Source organism: Lithobates pipiens, unplaced genomic scaffold, assembly GCF_037356315.1.
Source record: "Lithobates pipiens isolate NorthernLeopardFrog02 unplaced genomic scaffold, aLitPip1_a1.2 Scaffold_18, whole genome shotgun sequence".
Lineage (NCBI taxonomy): Eukaryota > Metazoa > Chordata > Amphibia > Anura > Ranidae > Lithobates > Lithobates pipiens.
In genome coordinates, this window is record NW_027507758.1 from 67805044 (window position 1) to 67826669 (window position 21626).

Here is a 21626-nt window from a genome sequence, read left to right on the forward strand (position 1 = left end):
GGGCCACCAAGGCCAGAAGAACTTTGGAAAAGACTCGGCGTGAGGTTGTAAGCCGAAAGGGAGGAAGATGAAATGTAGATGTTCTTGCCAAACTCTGAACCGGAGGTATTTGTGGAATTAATTTGCCACATGCACATGAAAATAATCATCTTTTAAATCGATTGAGATTAGCCAATCGCCTGGCTGCACTGCTTGTTGGATGGTAGACAAAGTCTCTATTTTGAATATTTTGGATATTATAAACTTGTTTAGGTAAGTTAAGTCTATAACCGGGCACCATGAACCATTTTTCTTCTGCACAAGGAAGAGAGAGGAGTATACCCTCTGGAACTCTTTGTTTTTTGGAACAGACACCGCGGCTCCCTGTACTATCAGTGAATCCATGTAGGACAGTAACACCTGCTTCTTTTCTTCTGACCGTGGTAGCAGGGTGGAAATAAATCTGGGGGGAGGAGTATTGATGAAGGACCACATGTGGCCTGTGGAGACCGCCTTGATGGTCCAGAAATCTGAGATCGAGGCCACCCAGACTTGAAGAGAAGCAGACGTGCCCCCACCCAACCCGCCTGGGCGGGCCCAATCTCAAAATGACTTAGCTGGCTCCTGTCCACTGGATGTCTGGCTCTTATGAGACTTTGGATGGAAGTCTGAACTCTGCTCCAATTTCTTCTGAAATCCCAGCTGGGCCTGTAGGAGTGTGCTTCCCTTGAATGTTCAGTACTGCATCTTCTATGCTGGGGCTTCTTCTGACCAAACAGATGCCTATCCTGGGGTAGGAAGCCCAATCTCCCACCCATGGCTCGGGCTATAGTGCTATCCAGCCTGTTACCAAACAATGAGGGCCCTTCAAAGAGAATCCTACACCAGGCCTGCTTAGATGCTGGATCAGCAAGCCAAGGGCGCAACCATAAGGCCTGCTTAGCTGTGACCGAGGATAGCATAGTCCGGACCAACAGGCGGATAAGGTCGATTGAAGATTCCCCCAGGAAGGCCGTTGCCAGCTTCAATTCTTGAACTGCCGAGCCCCTGGCCAGTTCTTCTGAGACACCTCTGAGTCCACATTCTCTGTCCAGGCCTCCATAGCCTTTGACATGGTTCTGAGTGCCAAGGCGGGTTTGCAAGCCATACCAGCTGACCCATAAATTCTTTTGAGAGCCTGGTCTATTCTTCTCTCAAGCCCCTCTTTGAAAGAGGCAGCAGGGAAGAGTGACATGTTTAGCCAGTCACATCAGTGCTGCATCTACGAGGGGAGCGTTTTCCAGATGTTTCACTTCCTCTGTCTTGAAGGGATATAGTCTGGAAATTTTGCTTTTCATAGAGGTCTTCTTATCTATCTTGGGAGTAAAAGTATTCTCGCGCCTATCAATGTGTCCTAGAACTAGTGTGGTTGCAGCAAAACACCGGCAGGGGTGTAACCCCTACCCCAAACTAAGTGATAGTGATTAAGAAATGGTGTTGCGCTGCGACTGAATAAATCGAATTAAACTAAAATAAATTAGCATGTACCTAGGTAACAGCCACAAAAAAATGTGAAACTATGTGTTTAAATAAGCTCAAACAATATACATAAATTCTAAAGTGCAAAACACCAAATCAGATTGTGCACTTAACATAAAAGACTTGGTATAAAGGGTCTTCTGTAAATGACAGTGAAACAGTGTTGGGTGCACATAAATGCATAAATAATATGGTGCAAACAGCAATGTAAATTAACTACATTGGAAAACAAAAAAAAAAAAAAAATGGCCTGCAGGTAATAACAGTGAAGAGAGATATGCAAACTTCACTTACGATCATTTTTAGGGGCATTTTTAATGTAGATGGTCATTAGCCATGGTCGGGAGCCATTATTCTTGTTGGCGCAGCCCCGAAAATAAATCAGAGCAACACGTCTCATTAGTGCACCTGCGCAGTACCGTTCGTTTCTAAAAGTGACATCTAGCATAAAACTAAAAGGTGATAGATACAGGCGGTGATTAAACGAATTTATTAAAAAAAGAATATATAAAAAACGTTTTATCCTGACGTTTTTTTATATATTCTTTTTTTAATAAATTCGTTTAATCACCGCCCGTATCTATCACCTTTTCGTTTTATGCTAGATGTCACTTTTAGAAACGAACGGTACTGCGCAGGTGCACTAATGAGACGTGTTGCTCTGATTTATTTTCGGGGCTGCGCCAACAAGAATAATGGCTCCCGACCATGGCTAATGACCATCTACATTAAAAATGCCCCTAAAAATGATCGTAAGTGAAGTTTGCATATCTCTCTTCACTGTTATTACCTGCAGGCCATTATTATGTGTAGATTAGCCCACGAGAAAATGGCCGCAGATGTGGCTATAACGGGCTTCGGGAAAATGGCTGCCAATTACTGACACTATTTATACGTTCGTCCTTACCCCAATTGTTATTCCCTGATGAAGTCATATGACGATACGCGTAGGAACACAATTGGCCAGTGAGGACACCGGAAGTGACGTCCGGAAGCACGAACGTGGCGCGCGTTCGTTTAGTTGTGCTTTTTATTACTGTTTTAAATGTGAGTACCTATACCTTCGCTTTATATCCAATAAACTGTGAATACTTACTTCACCATTGGAGTGTTCCCCTTGCTTTCTCTACATGTTATAACGTGCCCACGGTGAATGAGAGCCTAGGATCACATCACCTATCGAACCTGCATTACTGGACAACAAGTGTTACTTTGGAAGTGCTGTTTACCTTACAGCAGTAAGGTAAGGTAATTACTGCAGCTAGTGTGAGGATATAATACGCACAGGAACACTGGTGGAATTTACCCCTTGTTTTTGGAGCACGCAGGATACTGCTTTATTTTTCATTAAACGGACATGTTTTTTGCATAATTAATTTCATCACTTAATGGACATGTTTCTTGTATAATTATAGTTCACTTTATTTTTGTTTTAGAACTGTTGTTCAAACACATGTTTCACTGTACATGGACTATTAGTATTTTGTGCATTTTCAGATTTTTATTGCACGTTTATAACGACACTCAGTATTTTATTTTTTATTTTTATTTTTTTTCCAATGTAGTTAATTTACATTGCTGTTTGCACCATATTATTTATGCATTTATGTGCACCCAACACTGTTTCACTGTCATTTACAGAAGACCCTTTATACCAAGTCTTTTATGTTAAGTGCACAATCTGATTTGGTGTTTTGCACTTTAGAATTTATGTATATTGTTTGAGCTTATTTAAACACGTAGTTTCACATTTTTTTGTGGCTGTTACCTAGGTACATGCTAATTTATTTTAGTTTAATTAGATTTATTCAGTCGGAGCGCAACACCATTTCTTATCTATCTTGCTCCACTCCTCATCAATAATATCCTTCAATTCAGAAATAAGCAGAAAATTGGAATGTTCCTTTCCCAGGTGTTTAAAGAACTTCCTCTGCTTAGCCTGAGGAGTGGAAGGATCTTCCCACTTGAGGGCCTTTTTGACCGCCTTAATTAGTGGAGAAACCAGGGTGAAGTCGAAGGCACCAGCAAATTAATCTCCCTCCAATTCGCTGTCTGAAGAGCTGGGGGAGGCATTATAGGGCTAGAAGGAACCCGGACCCTCCTGGGCCTAGTCAGCCACAGTGTCACGGTCCCTACCGTGTATTTTGGACAGCCAGGTGTGGTCACGCCCCAAGTGGCTCTGGGTGATATTGAACTCATGACTGCCAGTAGTTGTTCCCGTTACCTTACCTCTGAGCCACACCTCAGTTCTATTCTGCCTGCTTTCCAGCCATGTCTAGTTTTGCATAAGTACTGTGGGCAATTCTGTTTGTACCTGTCACTCTTGGATCAGCTGTGGCAGGTTACCTAATTATCTGGGTATAAAGCATTGCTTCACTCTAAGGACTTGGTCAGTTCATTGTCTCTTGTTGCCAAAGGTTCCTGTGTTCCTGTGTTCCTGTGTTCCTGTGTTCCTGTGTTCCTGTGTTCCTGTGTTCCTGTGTTCCTGTGTTCCTGTGTTCCTGTGTTCCTGTGTTCCTGTGTTCCTGTGTTCCTGGCTACAGTGTTCCAAGACTGATCCCGGCTACCGACCCTGGCTTGTATATCGTTTATTCTGTCTTCTGGAATCCCTGACTACGGCTTTACCTGGACAATCCTTTGGCAAATTCCTGTCAAGCCCCCGTGCACAGATTCACAGCCCAGGTAGCTTATCTGTTTGTTACTGTGGGCTGTGTCTATTTGCAAGGGTGAGCATACATCTCTGCAACATGGACTCCAATCTAGGTAAGCCCTTACACACAGAGCCAGATAGTGAAGGACTGGCTTTGCGTGTGGGTTGTACCCCATTCCTTTAGGAATCGCTGCACCACATGCTTAACAAGAGACTCCATCTGTTGGTTCTCCGTCTCTTTCTCCCCAACCGCCCAGGCATAACACGGATCACACAGTGACTTGCCCTCCATAACTCGTGTCTCACATCCCCAGCAGGCTCTTCATGTTTGGGGATACAACCATCCAATGTGAACCTGGCCCCCTCCCCTCACACACTCCACATACCTAGATTGTGAGGGCTGGCCGCACAGAGGTGGTGACTTGTCCATGGCACCCTGGCGGACGATAAGTGATGATCCTGCAGCTTGTGGGAACACACGAACATCCTGCGAGAAGGGGAAGAAATAGCATGTAGCTTGCCCTTTAAGAGTCATCTCCACCCCCCCTAACCCCTGCACCATAAATCCCCAGGCAGGCTTACCTTAACCTGGGAACCCTGGTGCATAGAGGAGCTGTCGCAAGGTGCCCACAGTGATCCCCAGTGTGACAGGGGCTCACAGGAATTTAACTATCCCCACCATAATGACGTCGCCGCCATGTCTAGCACACCAGGGTGCGACCCCCGAGGCTGCGGCTGTACTGTGCATGCACGCAACCAAGCCTTAGTTTTGTCCGAGGCAGAAGCGCGCTGGAGCCACGAATCGGAAGAGGGAGCCGTGTCCTGGAATGCACCTGTGTTTCAGGTGCCATAGAGGACAGAGACAGGAAGGGAGGGAAGGCACACAAGACAAATGTACAAACACAAATTAGCTGCCATGGAAAACGAAATATTCAGACCTGTCAGCCGATCCGCATCTGGGCATAGAGAGGCCGTCTCCACCACCGGACTCAGAGGCCTGAAGCCACGCACCCACCCATGACTGGGCCCTGGGCTATCTTGACTCCATTAAAGGTATGCCCAGCATCAACCTCGATCGATTGGATGTCCATAAACATAAGTGCACTGTTTGTAGGTCCAAATGAGGAGGACAAAAAAGGAACACAGTCTCTAGAGGTAAGCTCAAATTTATGGGAGTGGGGTCCTATAGCATTGGAGAGGAGGCAGGGTTAACCCACACCTAGGCTGTCATGGAGTCTGTCAGGAAAGAAGTGTTGCAGGGCGCACCTTCAGGTTAAAGGTGAGTATTGCAGCAACCATTACTTTTTAATGTTACCTTTTAATAGGCTATTACTTTTTCTTTTTGTCTGCTATAACGGATAAACTTCCTTGTCACAGCAAACTCAAAAGCCTGGTTTGTATGGGCCACAGTTCTTCCTTAAAAAGTAACAAAACCTATGGAAAACCAATGACCAATCAGGAGGAAAATGCAGAGGAGAAAAAAAGAACTTTTATTCTTTTTTATGGGTGATCTAGTTTTATGTTAGAATAGCAGTAAAAGCAGCCTGCAGTCGATACAAGTGTCTTCAATATGTGCAATGACAAAAGTCCTGCAGGAGTTTCTGTCAATGCCTCTGAATGATTAAGTAATAATGATTTTTCCCTTTTTAAAAGAGGAAGTAAAAGTCTTGTTTGTGCCGAGCCCAGATACAATATCTCTGTTAATCATGGCTGAGAGCTTAATATAGATCAGTGTTAAACATTACCTGCTGTTGGGCTTCAGGCCAGAATCGGTGAAATTCAGATATTCCCCACTTCTTGTGGAAATGACTGTACCATCCCGTATTAGTCTATACTGAGAAACCATCCCATTGGGCCTCTCCGGTTCCCTCCAATATAGTTCCAGGGCTGATGAATTGATTGTGATGTGGTAGGGATTCAACCACACTCCTAGAGAAGGAAAAACACAGCTGCTATCAGAACTGTGGAGATATTTATGGGTCACTTCTAGATGTGAAGATTTGTTGCATTTTTTTCAATATTATGTTTGTTGCATCTATTATTGTATTATTAGATCACGAAAAGAAGAACTATTATTTAATTTACTGTGATTTTATATAGTATTTCCAGATTCATTACTTCAAAGGACAGCTGTACCTAAAGGTTGTCCTCTGGGCTTGGTTCATACTTTGCTGCACTTTGCTGCACTACCAAGCATGTTGCACATGAAAAGAATAGCTATCATTTTATTTACCATGATTTTATATATGAGAGCTGTACTAAAAGTAATGAAAAAATGGTCATAACTTTTTTTATTTTTTTATTAGCTTACATAGATCATTTAAATTTCACATGTCGGTGGAGTAACTTTTCCTCTCAGGCTTGATGCACACCTATGCATTTTTAGTGCTTTTTGCATTTTGCATATTTGCACAACATCCCATTTAACATGGTTTCCTATGGAACACGTTCTGTAGTGCAAATCTGCAAAATGCAAAAAGCACTAAAAATGCATAGGTGTTTATCAAGCCTAAAGCAGGGGTCTCCAAACTTTCAAAACAAGGGGACAGTTTACTGTTCTTTAGACTTCGGGGGGGGGGGGGGGCAGACTGTGGCTAGTTGGAGTAAACAATGCCACATCTTTAGTGGGAGGAATAATGCCCCACTGGTGTCAGTGGGAGGAATAGTGCCCAATCATTGGTATCAGTGGAAGGAATAGTACCCCATCATTGGTATCAGTGGGAGGAATAGTGCCCCATCATTGGTATCAATGATTGGAATAGTGCCCCATCATTGGTATAAGTGGGAGTATTAGTACCCCATTGTTGGTGTTAGTGGCCAGAACTATGTCCCCATTGTTGGTGTGAGTAGGAGGAATAATGCCCCAAAGGCAGATAAAGGCAAGCAAAGGGACGAATCTGACCCCCGAGCCGCAGTTTGGAGACCACTGCTCTATAAGAATACTTCTTGTTCTTCAATGTAGGTAAATAATGGATTCCAATCAGAAGCAATGTGCTGTCATTGAGTTATTGGCAAAGGAGGGGTGCAGGCTGTCTGGCATCCACAGAAGACAAATAATGTTTACGGAGCTTACACCATTGACAAGACCAATATGCACATATATATATGAGGATGTTTTGAGAAGGGAAATAGCATTGTAGACAAATAATGCAGTTGGAGACCATAAACTGCCTGCACCCCTCCTTCCTCACAAACTCAATGATGGCACATTGCTTCTGTTTGGAGTCCATTTTTTAACTGTAATGAAAAAGAAGAAGAGTTACTATAGAGAAAGGAAAAGAAAACCTAGTGCACAAGGAATGATATGACCCCTCGGGTCATTTGTTTGCAGACCAAATGTGATAGAAAAAGTCAATGTTTATTAGACAAAAATGGAAAATGGTAAATACAATGACATGGAAATGTACAAAATTAAGCAAGATTAAAATACATGGAAGCATAAAACTTAGCTGCCCTAAATTATGTGGTGGGCTAGCATAATCAAATGCCATGCATGACGCCTAACATGTTTAGGACGGAATTGTCCTTATTCAAACGCTTTGTGTCACATACAAAGATATGTTGTTTTTCTATAATGTAGACAAATCACATATTAGTACAAAAAGTTCAATAATATATGCATAATTCAACCTTGCTGTTAAAGTCGTATATGCGACCCCAAAATTACTTGCATTAAACCAACACAAGAATGCCACGAATGTACTTACAAAAGCGGTTGGCCAAGAAGATCAAAAAGGCATATGTAGCCAAAGGAGCCAGGTCAGGGGGAGGCAGATAAGATGGAATATGGGCCAATATATAGGAATGCTGTCGCATGAAGCAAGGGGGAATCAGATGCTGCAACAGTACATCAGTCAGTGCAGGACCTACATCCGTACTGATTAGTAGGCCATGTAGTATGTAAACCACAGCTGCACAAGATGTAGATGGCATGATAATTATTGATGGAGCAATGCAAGCAAAACAACTGCTCGTACTCTGCTTAATACCAAAAATAAGGCTGCTCAAATGTCCAAATCTGCCACTTTACCTACTTCAGCTCCCCCAACCACCAATGTTCACAGGCGCCAAAAATGTGGCCACCCTGCCAACATTTCCAATGATGACATTTCAGATACTGATGCCTCTTTACCCTCACATATTAGAGAATATTCTAATCAATCCAAATCCTCTCACACCAAAACTTCGCACCAATCCAACACTGCCACTTCAACTTCACTTACTGGTTCACGCCAAGGGGATTTTTTTTACACCGTATACGTGCACAAACCAAAAAATATCAAGACAATCTACACAATCAATCACACAAATCAAAGAAATCTTATCCACCCACCAACAATTAAATATTATTAATCTTTCTGATCACGTCTTAACTCCTGATGAGACTCAGGCTCTTCAAAGGGGCCTTACTTTTTGTAGTGCAGTTGGACAAATTTGAGGTAATAAAATATGTACATCTTTTTGTACGTAATTTACTTCTCAAATCTTTATATACCAAAACACAATCTAACCAACCCACTAGCTTATCCCTCATGGAAACCGAAGTCATTGAAAACTTGATATCTCTATTGGAGGATAATGAATCATATGAATTTAATGAAGATCTGAATACTGATCAGCAGCCCATGGATAACAGTATTTCTCTATCCCCTTTATTGAGAACCAACCCCATTTCTCTAAAAAGAAAATCCAGCATTTATCCGACCCCCAGCTCTAATCCAAATGTAGCTTCCTTTTTGAAGTTGGCACCCCCAAAGTTCGGTTTATGGGTCTCGATCACATCCCAAATAGTCCCGGGGGGGGGGGGGGAGACCCCAACTAGTTATTGCTACAGAGCGAATCAAGGTGGATATTTCTCCTGGACGCTACTGTCTTTCCAGGACTTAATGGAATATTTAGCCTCAAACCATATCTTGAAGGCTCTCAGTCAGGCAAATGTGAACTTGATATTTGACATCATAGTCTTTATTATTTATATTCCAATTTTTTTTTTTATTCCATATTGGATTGTCTATTGTATATTATAATATACAGTTTGTTTGGATTTTTGTCTGTTTTTTCTGTAATTATTAACTACATTTGCTATATTGCAGGATTCTGCCCATTTAACCATGTAACCATTTGCAGTTGTTTCAACCCTGACCATGAGAGGTCGCTATTTACATTCAGTGCATATCTATGTATATCTATCCCTACACTGGACCCTACAATTTGGGCTAAAGCGGTGCTGTTGGCAGTGGCGGGGGGGTGTTATTGTTGCCCGGCGCGTGGGAGGCTTCCCAGCCGGGCTAACTACTCTGCCTGTGTCTGGGGTACCTCAGCCTCCACTCCTTGTGGTTGGCTAATTCCCTTCCTGTTTGCGCTCCATTGTGAGGCTCAGACACTTGGGATTTACAGGCCCCAGTGACGTCACAACACGGGATGCAGATCCACTCCTTTGGGACGGTCCGGCGTTGTGCGCCGTCTCATCTGAGAGCACCCGATCACACCAGCCGCACATACAGCACAGCACGGCTTCTGTGATCTGGCCACAGCTGATTGGGGTCGCTAATCAGTGATCCTAATCAGCTGTTCATACTCTCTCTATTTAATCAGTGTGTCTGCACTGTCTGGTCATTGTGATGCCATTGTGATGCACCAGGCTGTTGCAATAACATAACATCTCTTTATTATCATACCACAGGTAATACCCTCTCTTAAGCTTCCTTACTTATTAATCTTACTAGCATTATTTGGCAAAACTGGTTCCATTTTTGGACAGCCATGGCCTTCTATATGTAATACAATTTTGTGCCTTTTTTCCTGCCATATTTACCCTATCCAGTATCTTTTGTGCTTTCTTCATAGTGGCACATCAATACTGATGGATTTAAGGTTCATGTTGCAGCAAGCGGGACCTTCGTATGTCCAGTCTTTATAGGTATGATTTTTACAGATACATTACCAGCAGTGATGTAAGTAACAGTGATTAAGTTAAAATAAACTGAGTTACTTAACGCAGTTACTTTAGAGGGTAACGAGTAATCTAACTGAATACTCTTCCCCTGAGTTACCGCAATTACATCTACCGCCTGGGATGCCCTGCCACGGTCGCGCTGCCTGGCCGTTCGTTCCGCCGCAGGGAGGGGGCTTTCGCCCGCTGAGCTGAGAAGAGGCAGAGACTGTAGGGAGGTGGGGCGGACACTGAAAAATAAAGTCAGCTGACCAGCTGACACCAATAGAGTGAAGGGGAGGGTCTCTCTCTCTCCCCATGAGGAAAGGCATCACTGGAGGCATTTAAGTAAGTGACTGTCTGACGATTCGAATTGCAGTGCAATCGATCCATCCCAAGTCCTTCACCACCTGTGCTTCTTACTGATCCCATCCCTACCCACCCACCACCACTTCTACAACAGAGGTGATGGGGGGATACGGTAGGCATGAGATCAGTGGTGTTGGGGGATGGGATCAGTAAGAGGCAGAGGTGGTGGTGGGAGAAGATGGCACCACCACCACTGCCACCCCCCAAGTACCACTGCTGCCTGCCACCCCCCCAAGTACACCACTGCTGCCACCCCCCCCAAGTACCACCACTGCCACCCCCCGAAGTACTGTACACCCCCACCACTGCCACCCGCCCAAGTACACCACCACCACTGCCACCCCCCCAAGTACCACCACTGCCCCACCCCAAGTACTGTACACCACCACCACTGCCACCCCCCAAGTACACCACAAGCACTGCCATCCCCCCAAGTACCACTGCTGCCACCCCCCCCAAGTACTGCACACCACCACCACTGCCACCCCTCAAGTACCACTGCTGCCACCCCTGTTACAATTACTTTGCTGAGTAAATAATTACTTTTCCAATGTAGTAACCGAGTCACTAATGCAATTACTTTTTGGGAGAAGTAGTTTGTAACTTAACCACTACAATACAGGGCACTTTCACCCCCTTCCTTCCCAGCCCAATTTTCAGCTTTCAGCGCTCTAGCGCTTTCAGTGACAATTGCGCGGTCATGCTACACTGTACCCAAATGAAATTGTTATCATTTTGTTCGCACAAATAGAGCTTTATTTTGGTGGTATTTATTCACGACTCCGTGTTTTTTTTTTTTTTTTTGCGATATAAGCGCAAAAAAAGCGGAAATTTGGAAAAAAAACAATATTTTCTTTTTTCTATTTGAAAAGAAATCCAATAAAATCAAATTTTGTCATAAATTTAAGCCAAAATGTATTCTGCTACATGTTTTTGGTAAAAAAAATTCCGTTAAGTGTATAATAATTGGTTTGTGTGATCACGGACATATGTACGCAAATGATCATGTACATATGTGTGCAGGTGATCACGTACATATGTGTGCAGATAATCATTGGGACATGTGATTTTAGTGGGACATATGTGGGGGACATGTTTTTATTATTAGGGACATGTGTTTTTATTATTTGGGGACATGTGTGTTTTGGGGACATATGTGGGGACTGTGTTTGTACTGTGTGGTGTGTTGTGTGTTTACACTACACTGATGATCAGTGAGTAAAAAGCTGTAAAAAGCAGCCCATACTCACTGATCATCAGCCGGCTGCAGCGTTCTGCTCTCCTCTCCTCAGCGGTGACTTCCGTGTGAGGAGAGGAGAGCCGATTGCCTAGCAACCGGCTGTTTGTTTACATCACATGACGGCCGTGATTGGACACGGCCGTCATGTGATCAGGAGGGCCAATCACAGAGCCCTCTTGCCCGATCTGAGATGTGCCGTGTCCGGGTGACACGAGCACATCGGGATCGCGCCGCTGCGCGGGCACGCGCGCGCGCGATCCCGCTACTCCTGAATGACGTTCCTGAACGTCCTATCAGGAGTAGACGGCTCCCACCCGGCCGTATATATGCATTGGCCGGGTGGGAAGTGGTTAACTAATTACTTTTTTAAAGTAAGATGACCAACACTGATTACCAGTACCCTTATGTATTATTAAATTTCCATGGGTCGGATGCATATTGACCGACTCCATTTTTCCTGATTATAATCGTTGCTACAATTGCACTTAGGCCGCGTACACACGGGCGGACTGTTCGCCCAACTTAGTCCGCTGAACAGTGTTTCAGCGGACAATCCGCTCGTGTGTGGGCTTCAGCGGACTGTTTCAGCGGACAGTCTGACGAACAAAGTCTTACGGAATTTCCGTAAGACAGTCCGTCCAAACTTGGTTTCAGCGGACAGTCCGCTCGTGTGTAGGCTAGTTCGACAGACTAAGTTTGGCGCATGCTCAGAAAGGATTTACACGGCCGAAGGTTGCATTGCAGTGTATTGGACGTCGAATTTCTCGTCCCGTCGTACGTGCCGTTCACGTCATCGCGCACGCTTTCAGCGGACTGTCTGCTCATCGTGTGTGGTCAAGTCCGTTCATGCTAATTTTGAACGGACTGTCTGTCGGATTGTCTGACGAACTAAGTTGGGCGAACAGTCCGCCCGTGTGTACGCGGCCTTAGTTACCATTATACTATGTTTATATCTACAGATATACATCTTGTGCAGCTGTGGCTTACATTCTACATGGCCTACTAATCAGTGTGGATGTATGTGCTCTTGCAGCATCTGATGCCCCCTTGCTTCATGCGACAGCATTCCTATATATTGGCCCATATTCCATCTTATCGGCCTCCCCCTGACCTGGCTCCTTTGGCTAAATATGCCTTTTTGATCTCCATATTGTGCTCCTCGTTGGCCAACCAATTTTGTAAGTACATTTATGGCATTCTTGTGTTGGTTTAATGCAAGTAATTTTGGGGTCGCATATGCGACATTAACAGCAAGGTTTAATTATGCATATATTATTGAACTTTTTTGTACTAATATGTGATTTGTCTACATTATAGAAAAACTACATATCTTTGTATGTAACAAAAGGCATTTGAAGAGGACAATTCTGTCCGAAACATGTCAGGCGTCATATATGGCATTTGATTATGCTAATCATTTTCTGCTTCCATGTATTTTAATCTTGCTTAATTTTGTACATTTTGATATTTCCATGTCATTGTATTTACCTTTTTGTCTAATAAACATTGACTTTTTCTATCACATTTGGTCTGTCAATTAAAGTCCCGGGGGGTCATACCGTGCCTTGTGCACTAGGTTTTCTTTTCTATATTTAACAGATTGGACTGACCAAATGTTTTTGCACTGATTGCCATCCCTCCTCATAATACTAGAGTTACTCATGTGCAATTTGAATGACCTATATAAGTTAATAAAAATTTATGTCCACTTTTGTTACAGGCCTTATAGCATTTCCAGACTTGTTGCTTCAAAGGACAACTGTACACGCTGACCACAGTGTGTTATCATGCTTAGCGTGGTCAGTTTTTAATAGAAAAGCAGAGGGACTGGCAGGAACACCAGATTTTCACACAAAGGAAGCAATACAAAGAAAACAGGATACTTTCTCATACAAGTACATGGTACAGCAGACACATACAGGGGGTCCCCGGGTTACAAACAAGATAGGGACTGTAGGTTTGTTCTTAAGTTGAATCTGTTTGTAAGTCGGAACATGTAAATTTTTTTAAGTGTAGCTCCAGCCAAAAAATCAATTTTTAAGCTTTTTGGATAACATAGGGAAGGGTTATCACCCCTGCACCATTTTTTTTTTTAGCTGTCTGTGCCCCTGTACAGAAGATTTCACCTCACTTTCTGTCCCAATGATAATTGGATTTTGAAAATGTTGGGCTGTTAGGGAAACAAGGATTGATGATAAAGCATCAGTGGAGACACCTTTTTCCCATATTAACTCTTACAGGAGAGAATTTCCCTTCCTAGAGGTAGATTTCCTCTCACTTCCTGTTATCTCCCTCCGTTTGTAAGTAGAAGTCGTTTGTAAGTCGGATGTTTGTAAGTAGGGGACCCCCTGTATCAGGGATGTGAAATGTGGAGGGGACAAACGCTTTAAAGTGGAGGACCACCCTAAAATAAAAAATTACATAAAAAAAAAAAAAAGTAACTTACCTGAAACCGCTGTTGCTAGGCAGTCTTCCTAATCTGCCTCTTCCTATTCCTCTGCGATTCCTCCTTTCCGGCGAGTGGCCCCGTCGCCTTCTGGAACGTGTGTGTGTGTCTCAGAAAACAACGGGGCCATTCACAAAGCGCCGCGCAAAATGCGCATGAGCAGTAGGAAACAGGCAGTGAAGCCACAAGGCTCCACTGCCTGTTTCCCTTTGTTAAGATGGAGGCGCTGGCAGCTGATCTGATGGAGAGATTGGCCTTGGGGGGCTGACATCGCGGGCTTGCTGGACAGGTTTGTTTCTATATTAAATGTCAGCAGCTACAGTGTTTGTAGCTGCTGACTTTAAAAAAAATAAATCGCGGCCGGAACACCACTTTAAGGATACATAGGAAATGACTGGGCACTGGCGGTACTACAACACACATTGCACATATTGCTAATAATAATAATAATAATTATTATTACCTTGAGGAGCGGCTTGTGACGTCTGACCTGCAGACACCTCGCTGTTACTGCATCCAAATGAGGTACAGGTGACAAGGAAGAAGAAATATTTTGTATATGGTTCAAGTCCTAAAACAATCAAAAAGGAAAACAAACTATTCAATAAGACAAAAATCCTTGCCAGAAATCTTGCAAGTTGATAACATTCTGTGCACACTGCCTCTGCTGCATTGAAATATCAAGCAGTGTTATAAATCCTGCCCAGTCCAACTGGGTATGTACAGAATGCCTCTCTGCTATGGTTGGGGATGAGGAGAAGGGGAGGTGCTCTGTACTCCTTTCCAAGGATGACAACACACTCAATAGATACAGTACACTGAAAGAGTGTTGTCACCCTAGGAAAGAAGACATTTGTTTCTGGCAAGATCAATTCACCAAGTGAAAATGGAGGGAAAAAAATCTATTAATCACCCAGTTTACCGATTAGACCCCTTTCACACTGGGGCGGGAGCGGCGTTAAAATGGTGCTATTTTTAGTGCCACTTTACCATTGTTTTAGCGGCGGTTTTACCCCCCTGATAGCGGCCAAGAAGGGGTTAAAAACACAGCAATAGTATAAAAAGTATAGCCACGCTGCCCCATTGATTTCAATGGGCAGGAGCAGTGAAGGAGTGGTGTATACACCGCTCCTTCACCACTCCAAAGATGCTGCTAGTAGAAATATTTTTAGCGTCCTGCCAGTGCACCGCTCCAGTGTGAAAGCCGACCCAACAGCGGCTCTTTCAGGGCACTTTGTAGGCACTATTTTTAGCGCTGTAGCGCTTGCAAATCACCCCAGTGTGGAAGGGGTCTTATTAGTTTAAAGTGTCACTAAATCCACATAAACAAAAACTATCAATACATGATGAATTACATGCTGTTCATCCTGCTGCTCTCTATCTCTCCCTTCTGTACATGTCCCCAATTCAGCTAAGGATTTTGCAGCTGTGGTGACAGCTCTGCACATGCTCAGTTTTCAGTGAGTTTCTATGCTGAGCATCTGAGTAGTCCATGTGACTATAGAGACACACATGTGGGCGTATACACAGTGGTAAATGACAACCTACTCCCTCCCTACTCCTCCATGACCACTAACCAGCTAAACACAATGGGGGTGGTAGATTACATGTAGAATAATGGAGGCTTTACTTCCCCTCATATATTTGTAAGGCAATTTAACCACTTCAGCCCCGGAAGGATTTACCCCCTTAATGACCAGAACCACTAGTATTCCTTTATAATGGCTTTTGAAATTTACAAACGCAGCAATTTAGAAGCTGGAGGAAAGGTTTAGCTCAGGGAGACACTTTTTGATAGATAAAAAGTGCATTTTATATACAGCTATACAGATCAGACCAAAATGAGAGACAAATGAGGAGGAAAGAGGGACAGAGGAACCTTGAAATCAAGGACAGTTAAGAGCTATGGTTTAAAGTGATACTAAAGGATATTTTTTTATTTTTTTAAAACAACAAAGATACTTGCCTCTGCTGTGCAGCTCGTTTTGCACAGAATGGCCCTGATTGTCCGTTTCTGGGGTCCCTCGACGGCTCTTGCGGCTTCTCCCCGCATTAGATAACCCCCTTGGAGAAGCGCTCTCCCGAGGGGGTTACCTTGCAGGGTCCTCCCGAGTTCAGCATTCGAGGTCCATAGAGGCCGAATGCAAGACTCAGTCCCGCCCCCCCCCCGGGTCATTGGATTTTATTGACAGCAGCGGGAGCAAATGGCTGCACTGATATCAATCTATCCAATCAAAACCCGGGAACCCCTGGAGAGAGGGACATCAGGGACGCACCAATGGAAATTTCGGGGCTCATGTAAATAAAGCAGGGGGGGGGCTAGGGGGCCGGTGGCTGCAAGGTGTTTTTTCACCTTAACGCATAGGATGCATTAAGGTAAAAAAAACATGGACCTTTACAACCCCTTTAAGGTTGGCTGAGCACAGTGCACCCCCGGATGCTAAAAGTCTGTATTTAGCAATGCACATCCCTCCCTAACTATAGGTATTCCCTCCATGTACAATTACATGGAACAGATGCAAATAGCTGCGAACAGTCAGGCTGTCATTGATCTGTACAGGCTTCTTGTTCACGGCTGATCAGACACAATTGGCCAAACCTGCTGCAGAAATACACTGATCTGGGGGGTGTACGGCCCTAACCAGCCATGTGAATGAGCCCATGATGTGAGTGTGTCATTTAAAAAGTCTAAAAATGCTTTTTCACTGCTGTCCGTGCCTTTCTGCCCAGGTAACTACCACATTTCTTAAAGCGGAACTTTAGTCATTTTTTTCAACTTTCTATCTATTAAATCTTCTTCCCTTGTTGTTTTGATAGTAAAACATTTTTTTTCTGCCAGTAAATACCTTATACAGCCCACTTCCTGTTTCTTGTCTGGTCATTAGCCTAGGCTTATGACATCATGCACAGCTCTCTCTTTCACTCAACTGCCCACAGTTAAAATGGCTGCAGCCAGACTCAGTGGAGCAGTGGGGACCCTTCCATAGGAGGCACACAAGTGTTGCTCCCCACCCATCAGTCAAAAAAAATAAAATAAACAATAATAAAAAAAAATGTTCTTTAACTGCTTGCTGCCTGCCTCGCCATCAAATGACATCAAAAGTCTTTGCAGGTGCCACAATTATAATTTTTTTTAATTTAAATAGTACAATACGATTGTATAAGGTATGGCCAGCTTAAAGCCTAGTACACACAATAAGATTATTGGACAAATGATCATCTGTTTTTTTTTTTTTTGCATGCTATTCTCCAGATCGAAAATGGTTACTAAAGTACGAAAACTCCTGTACAACAGAATAATAAAAAAAAATTCAGAAGTGATGTCATGCGTTGTAATGCATTTGTATTGTATTTTTGGATAAAAACTGTACTGATTAAACAAAAATCGTACAGCCTGGTATTGTACGGGAAAATTTTCTTGATTGTCCCTTCAGAAAATTTTGGACAAAAGCTGTGTACTAATGATCAGATTATCGTACAAATGCTTTGAAAACTGTAATTTTTGTACAATTTTCTGACCATGTGTACAGAAACACACAGCCCCTTAGTGTAGGATGACAAGGCACTCCACCGCTCCTCCCTCTTTCTCCCCCCTCCCATCTCCAAGCTAACAGACTGGCTGAAGACTGCACTGTCCACTGTTAAAGCAGTTGTAAACCGCTGGACTTTTTTTTTTTTTTTTTTACCTTGCCTGCAAGGCAAAGGCATAATGTGCTAGTATGCATTTAATACTAGCACATTATGTAAAACTTACCTGAAAACAAAGCCTTCCAGCGATGCATTGTCATCGCTGGAGGCAGCTTCCATCTCCATCTGGACACTCAGGAATCGGATCTGTAGCTTTGCCTTTCCAGCCCACACGTCATGTAGTATGACGCTGGTGGGGACCCGCCCGGGGTCTCGGGCATATCAGTTGGAGCTTGATCAGGGAATCACTCTTCAATCCTTCACCATGAGAGAGGCACGGCATCACAGGTTTCACATCCATACAAGGTAGGCAGTGATTTCCTGTGACTCCATTCACATCTTTTTTCCCTATTTCCTGTTTAGGGTTTTTTATTTTTTACCCCTATCAATCTTTTACATTGACATTTTATTAATTAATTTTTCACATATAATATTTTTATACAACTTTTTTTCTATTTTTTTTCCATACACCATACAATCATTATCTTCCAGCTTGATGCGGATTGTTCAAGATCACCTACCCTCTCAGGGATTGTATTGTGATGACCTGACCTACCCCCCCTGGACCTGGTTTGGGTTATCCTGCCTTATCTCCGGGCCAGGCATATGTTGGGGGGACCCCCTCTTCCGTCCCCACTGTACTCATGGGAGCCGGTTCAGTTCTCGAGCTGATCTGTAAGTATCAGTTTACTCACATATTTTCAAGAGAACTTCCTTGGAATTTTCAGAAATGTTCCCCTTCCTCGATTCATTACAAAGTGTTTATGTTTTTTTCATATCTGACTGTTTCTGTACTTACAGTGAATTATTGCATCTATACTCCTGATGAGTTAATGTGATTCACGAAACGCGTAGACTGTCCGGAGACATGATGATGTCACTCATGCGTGCAGGAGCTGACTGTCACGGCACAGGGACCTGAAGGAACGACATGGGTGGCCATTCCTTCAGAGTGAATGCACCGTTTAGGAGATATTTACATAGGGGCGACCCGTCCATTAAGGGTGCACAGGTGCCGCCCCCCCATCCATGCATCTGGCCCCTTGCAGGAGACTAGACGCATGGATTCATGGGGGGGTGGTTTGAAGCACCGATTAGAGCCAGAGGCTCTAATAGGCTTAAAAAATAGGGTGGTCTCAGGGCGCAGAGAATGAATATTCGCTATTGTAAGACTGACCCTCCTCCCGGCCATTCAGGAAGCAGGTCTTGAGACCCGTCATCCGATTGGCTGAAATGACAGACAATCCTATTGGATGCCTAGGAGGAGGGGAGGAGCCGCACGGCGGAAGCCGCTGTGATGGAGGAGAGGACACAGGAGCCACTTACTGCTACCCACCCCCTAGATGAATACCTCACAACTTTTTGAGATGGGAATGAAGGACACCTATCAGCAAAAATATGCAGGCATAGTTCACACCCCTTGCCACGCCCTGTTAAAGGAGAATTGTACAAAAAAAAACAAGATTGGTTAAACCCACAAGTGCTTTTTTTTAACACTTACTATTCCTTTTGTAATTTACAAATGCAGCAATTTAGAAATCAGAAGAAAGGTTTAGAGCTGGAAAACACTTTTTTATACTTAAAAAGTGCTTTTTATATATATCTATATAGATAAGACCAAAATGAGGGACAAATGAGGAGGAATGAGGTACAGAGGGACATTGCTCCAAATCAGGGAAAGTCCCTCGAAATGCCGCTCGGGTTGGGGGTGGTTGTTTACACTACCTATAGGTAAGCCTTATTATAGACTCACCTATAGGTAAAATTCAAAGATGGACGTCTACTTCCTCTTTAACTCTTTCCTGTGAAGACTGGAAGTTCAGGGAAGCAGCACAGAGAGCAGGTGGCAGCAACATTGAGAGTTGTAAGCTGCAAGTGCTGGGGTAAGAATTTTAACATAGTTCACTGGGGGATGTTTATTTTATTGTCTCCGTGTGCTAAGCTAAAAAAACTCTGAGGCCTTAATACTACTTTAAGGCTTAGATTAAAAGGCACACATCTCAGGTGAACTCAATTTCCCCTTACGCTTGTAAGAAACTAAAGAGGTAACCTAATAAAATCTGATAGAAGCCCCTTCGACCCTGACAGTAAGCCACAAAAAAAAAAAAATCCCTAATAGCTATAAATCTGTTTAGCCCCATAGCTCGATAAACGCAACCTAAGAAATGTTGACGCGCGGCGTAGAGCAGCAGAAGTAATGTTAAAAGGCAAAACAGAGATAGTAAATTAGCTCCCTGAATTCAGCACAAAGCAAAGGCACAGCTGCCAGATCCGGCTGGAATTGCCCTGTGATTATAATGCATCTTTTCCCATTCGAAGGATGGAAGGTGCTTCAAAACTCCAGAAACCGTCTTCAAATGACCTTCGGGGAGAGCTACGGCCAGCTAAAAAGAACGCCGTTCTGTGCCGAAGTCATTTGCTGAGCACAACACTTTTCCTCCCAGGCAAAACAGGCCCCAATTAGTGACTGTCGTATCTCCGTCAGTTCCCTCGCACTAAATCAAAGCCCAGGCACAGCCACTCTAAAATAAAATAAATCAATTAGTGGAGGAAGACATACAGGACGGGAAGCAGACATGTCTGGATCTATGCAGCTAAGCCTTGGGCGGGCAGACCTTCTAAAGGCACTGCTGATGACTAGAGAAAAATTATAGAGATAGAAATGGGTAAGAGGTGCCAGCAAGGGGCCCCTGTTGTAACCTGTGGGCTGTCAGTATATAATCCTCTGCAGTATCCCAAAAATCAGAGTGCTTGTTATGCCTTGTACACATGACCGGACTTTCCAGCAGATTAGGTCAGACGGACTTCCCGCCGGAATTCCGGTGGAGTTCCGACGGACTTTTCGAACGAACAAACTCGCCCACACATGACTGGACTTTCCGGCAGACAAGGTCTGCCGGTCTTCCCGACGGAGTTCCGGCAGACTTCCAAATGAACGGACTTTCCCACACACAGACTAATTTTGAACGTGATGAATTAGGAAGGGACTAGAAAAGGAAGTCAATCTCGCCGCTTTTATCGGCGAGATTGACACCTTGCGAGCCCCGCAGCTGAAAAAACTACGTGGGGGTCCCCCCAAGGTCCATACCAGACCCTTATCCGAGCACACAGCCCGGCCAGTCAGGAAAGGGGTGGGGACGAGCGAGCGCCCCCCCCCCCCAAACCGTACCAGGCCGCACGCCCTCAACATGGGGGGTGGGTGCTTTGAGAAAGGGGGGCGCTCTGCGGGCCCCCCACCCCAAAGTACCTTGTCCCCATGTTGATGAGGACAAGGGCCTCTTCCCGACAACCCTGGCCGTTGGTTGTCAGGGTCTGCGGGCGGGGGGGTTATCGGAATCCAGGAGCCCCCTTTAATAAGAGGGCCCCCAGATCCCGGCCCCCCACCCTATGTGAATAAGTATGGGGTATATCGTATAAACACACTAGACAGGTTTTTAAAGTAGTTTATTAGGCAGCTCCAGGGATCACTTCCGTCTTCGGGAGTCCCTTCTGACTCCTCCGCTCTCTACGGCCTTTTCTCCCGCTCTCCGGCCTCTTCTCCCACTCTCCGTTTCTTCTCCCGGGCTCCTCCGCTATCTTCTGCTCTTTTGCCACTCGTTTGCTAGAAGACCCCCGGAGCTGCCTAATAAAATACTTTAAAAACCTGTCTAGTGTGTTTTTTTTATTGACACTTTTTCCCCCCAGGTGAATGAGTAGGGGCACGATATACCCCATATTTATTCACATAGGGTGTGGGATGCCGGGATCTGGGGGCCCCTTATTAAAGGGGGCTCCCGGATTCCGATAACCCCCCCGCCCGCACACC

The 21626-nt window shown here is 44.3% G+C and overlaps 1 protein-coding gene across 1 annotated transcript in view; it reads right to left on the minus strand.

The window, feature by feature from the left end:
* The window catches only part of LOC143986677 (usherin-like), a 67170-nt gene extending 49248 nt beyond the window's left edge, over positions 1 to 17922 (minus strand). The window contains exons 1-3 of the mRNA XM_077485084.1: positions 17889 to 17922; positions 14598 to 14705; positions 5893 to 6076 (exon numbers count right to left, since the gene is read on the minus strand). Coding sequence (XP_077341210.1) covers positions 5893 to 6076; positions 14598 to 14705; positions 17889 to 17922 — 326 coding nt within the window. The remainder of the gene's footprint in view (positions 1 to 5892; positions 6077 to 14597; positions 14706 to 17888) is intronic.
* Positions 17923 to 21626: the final 3704 nt, after the last annotated feature.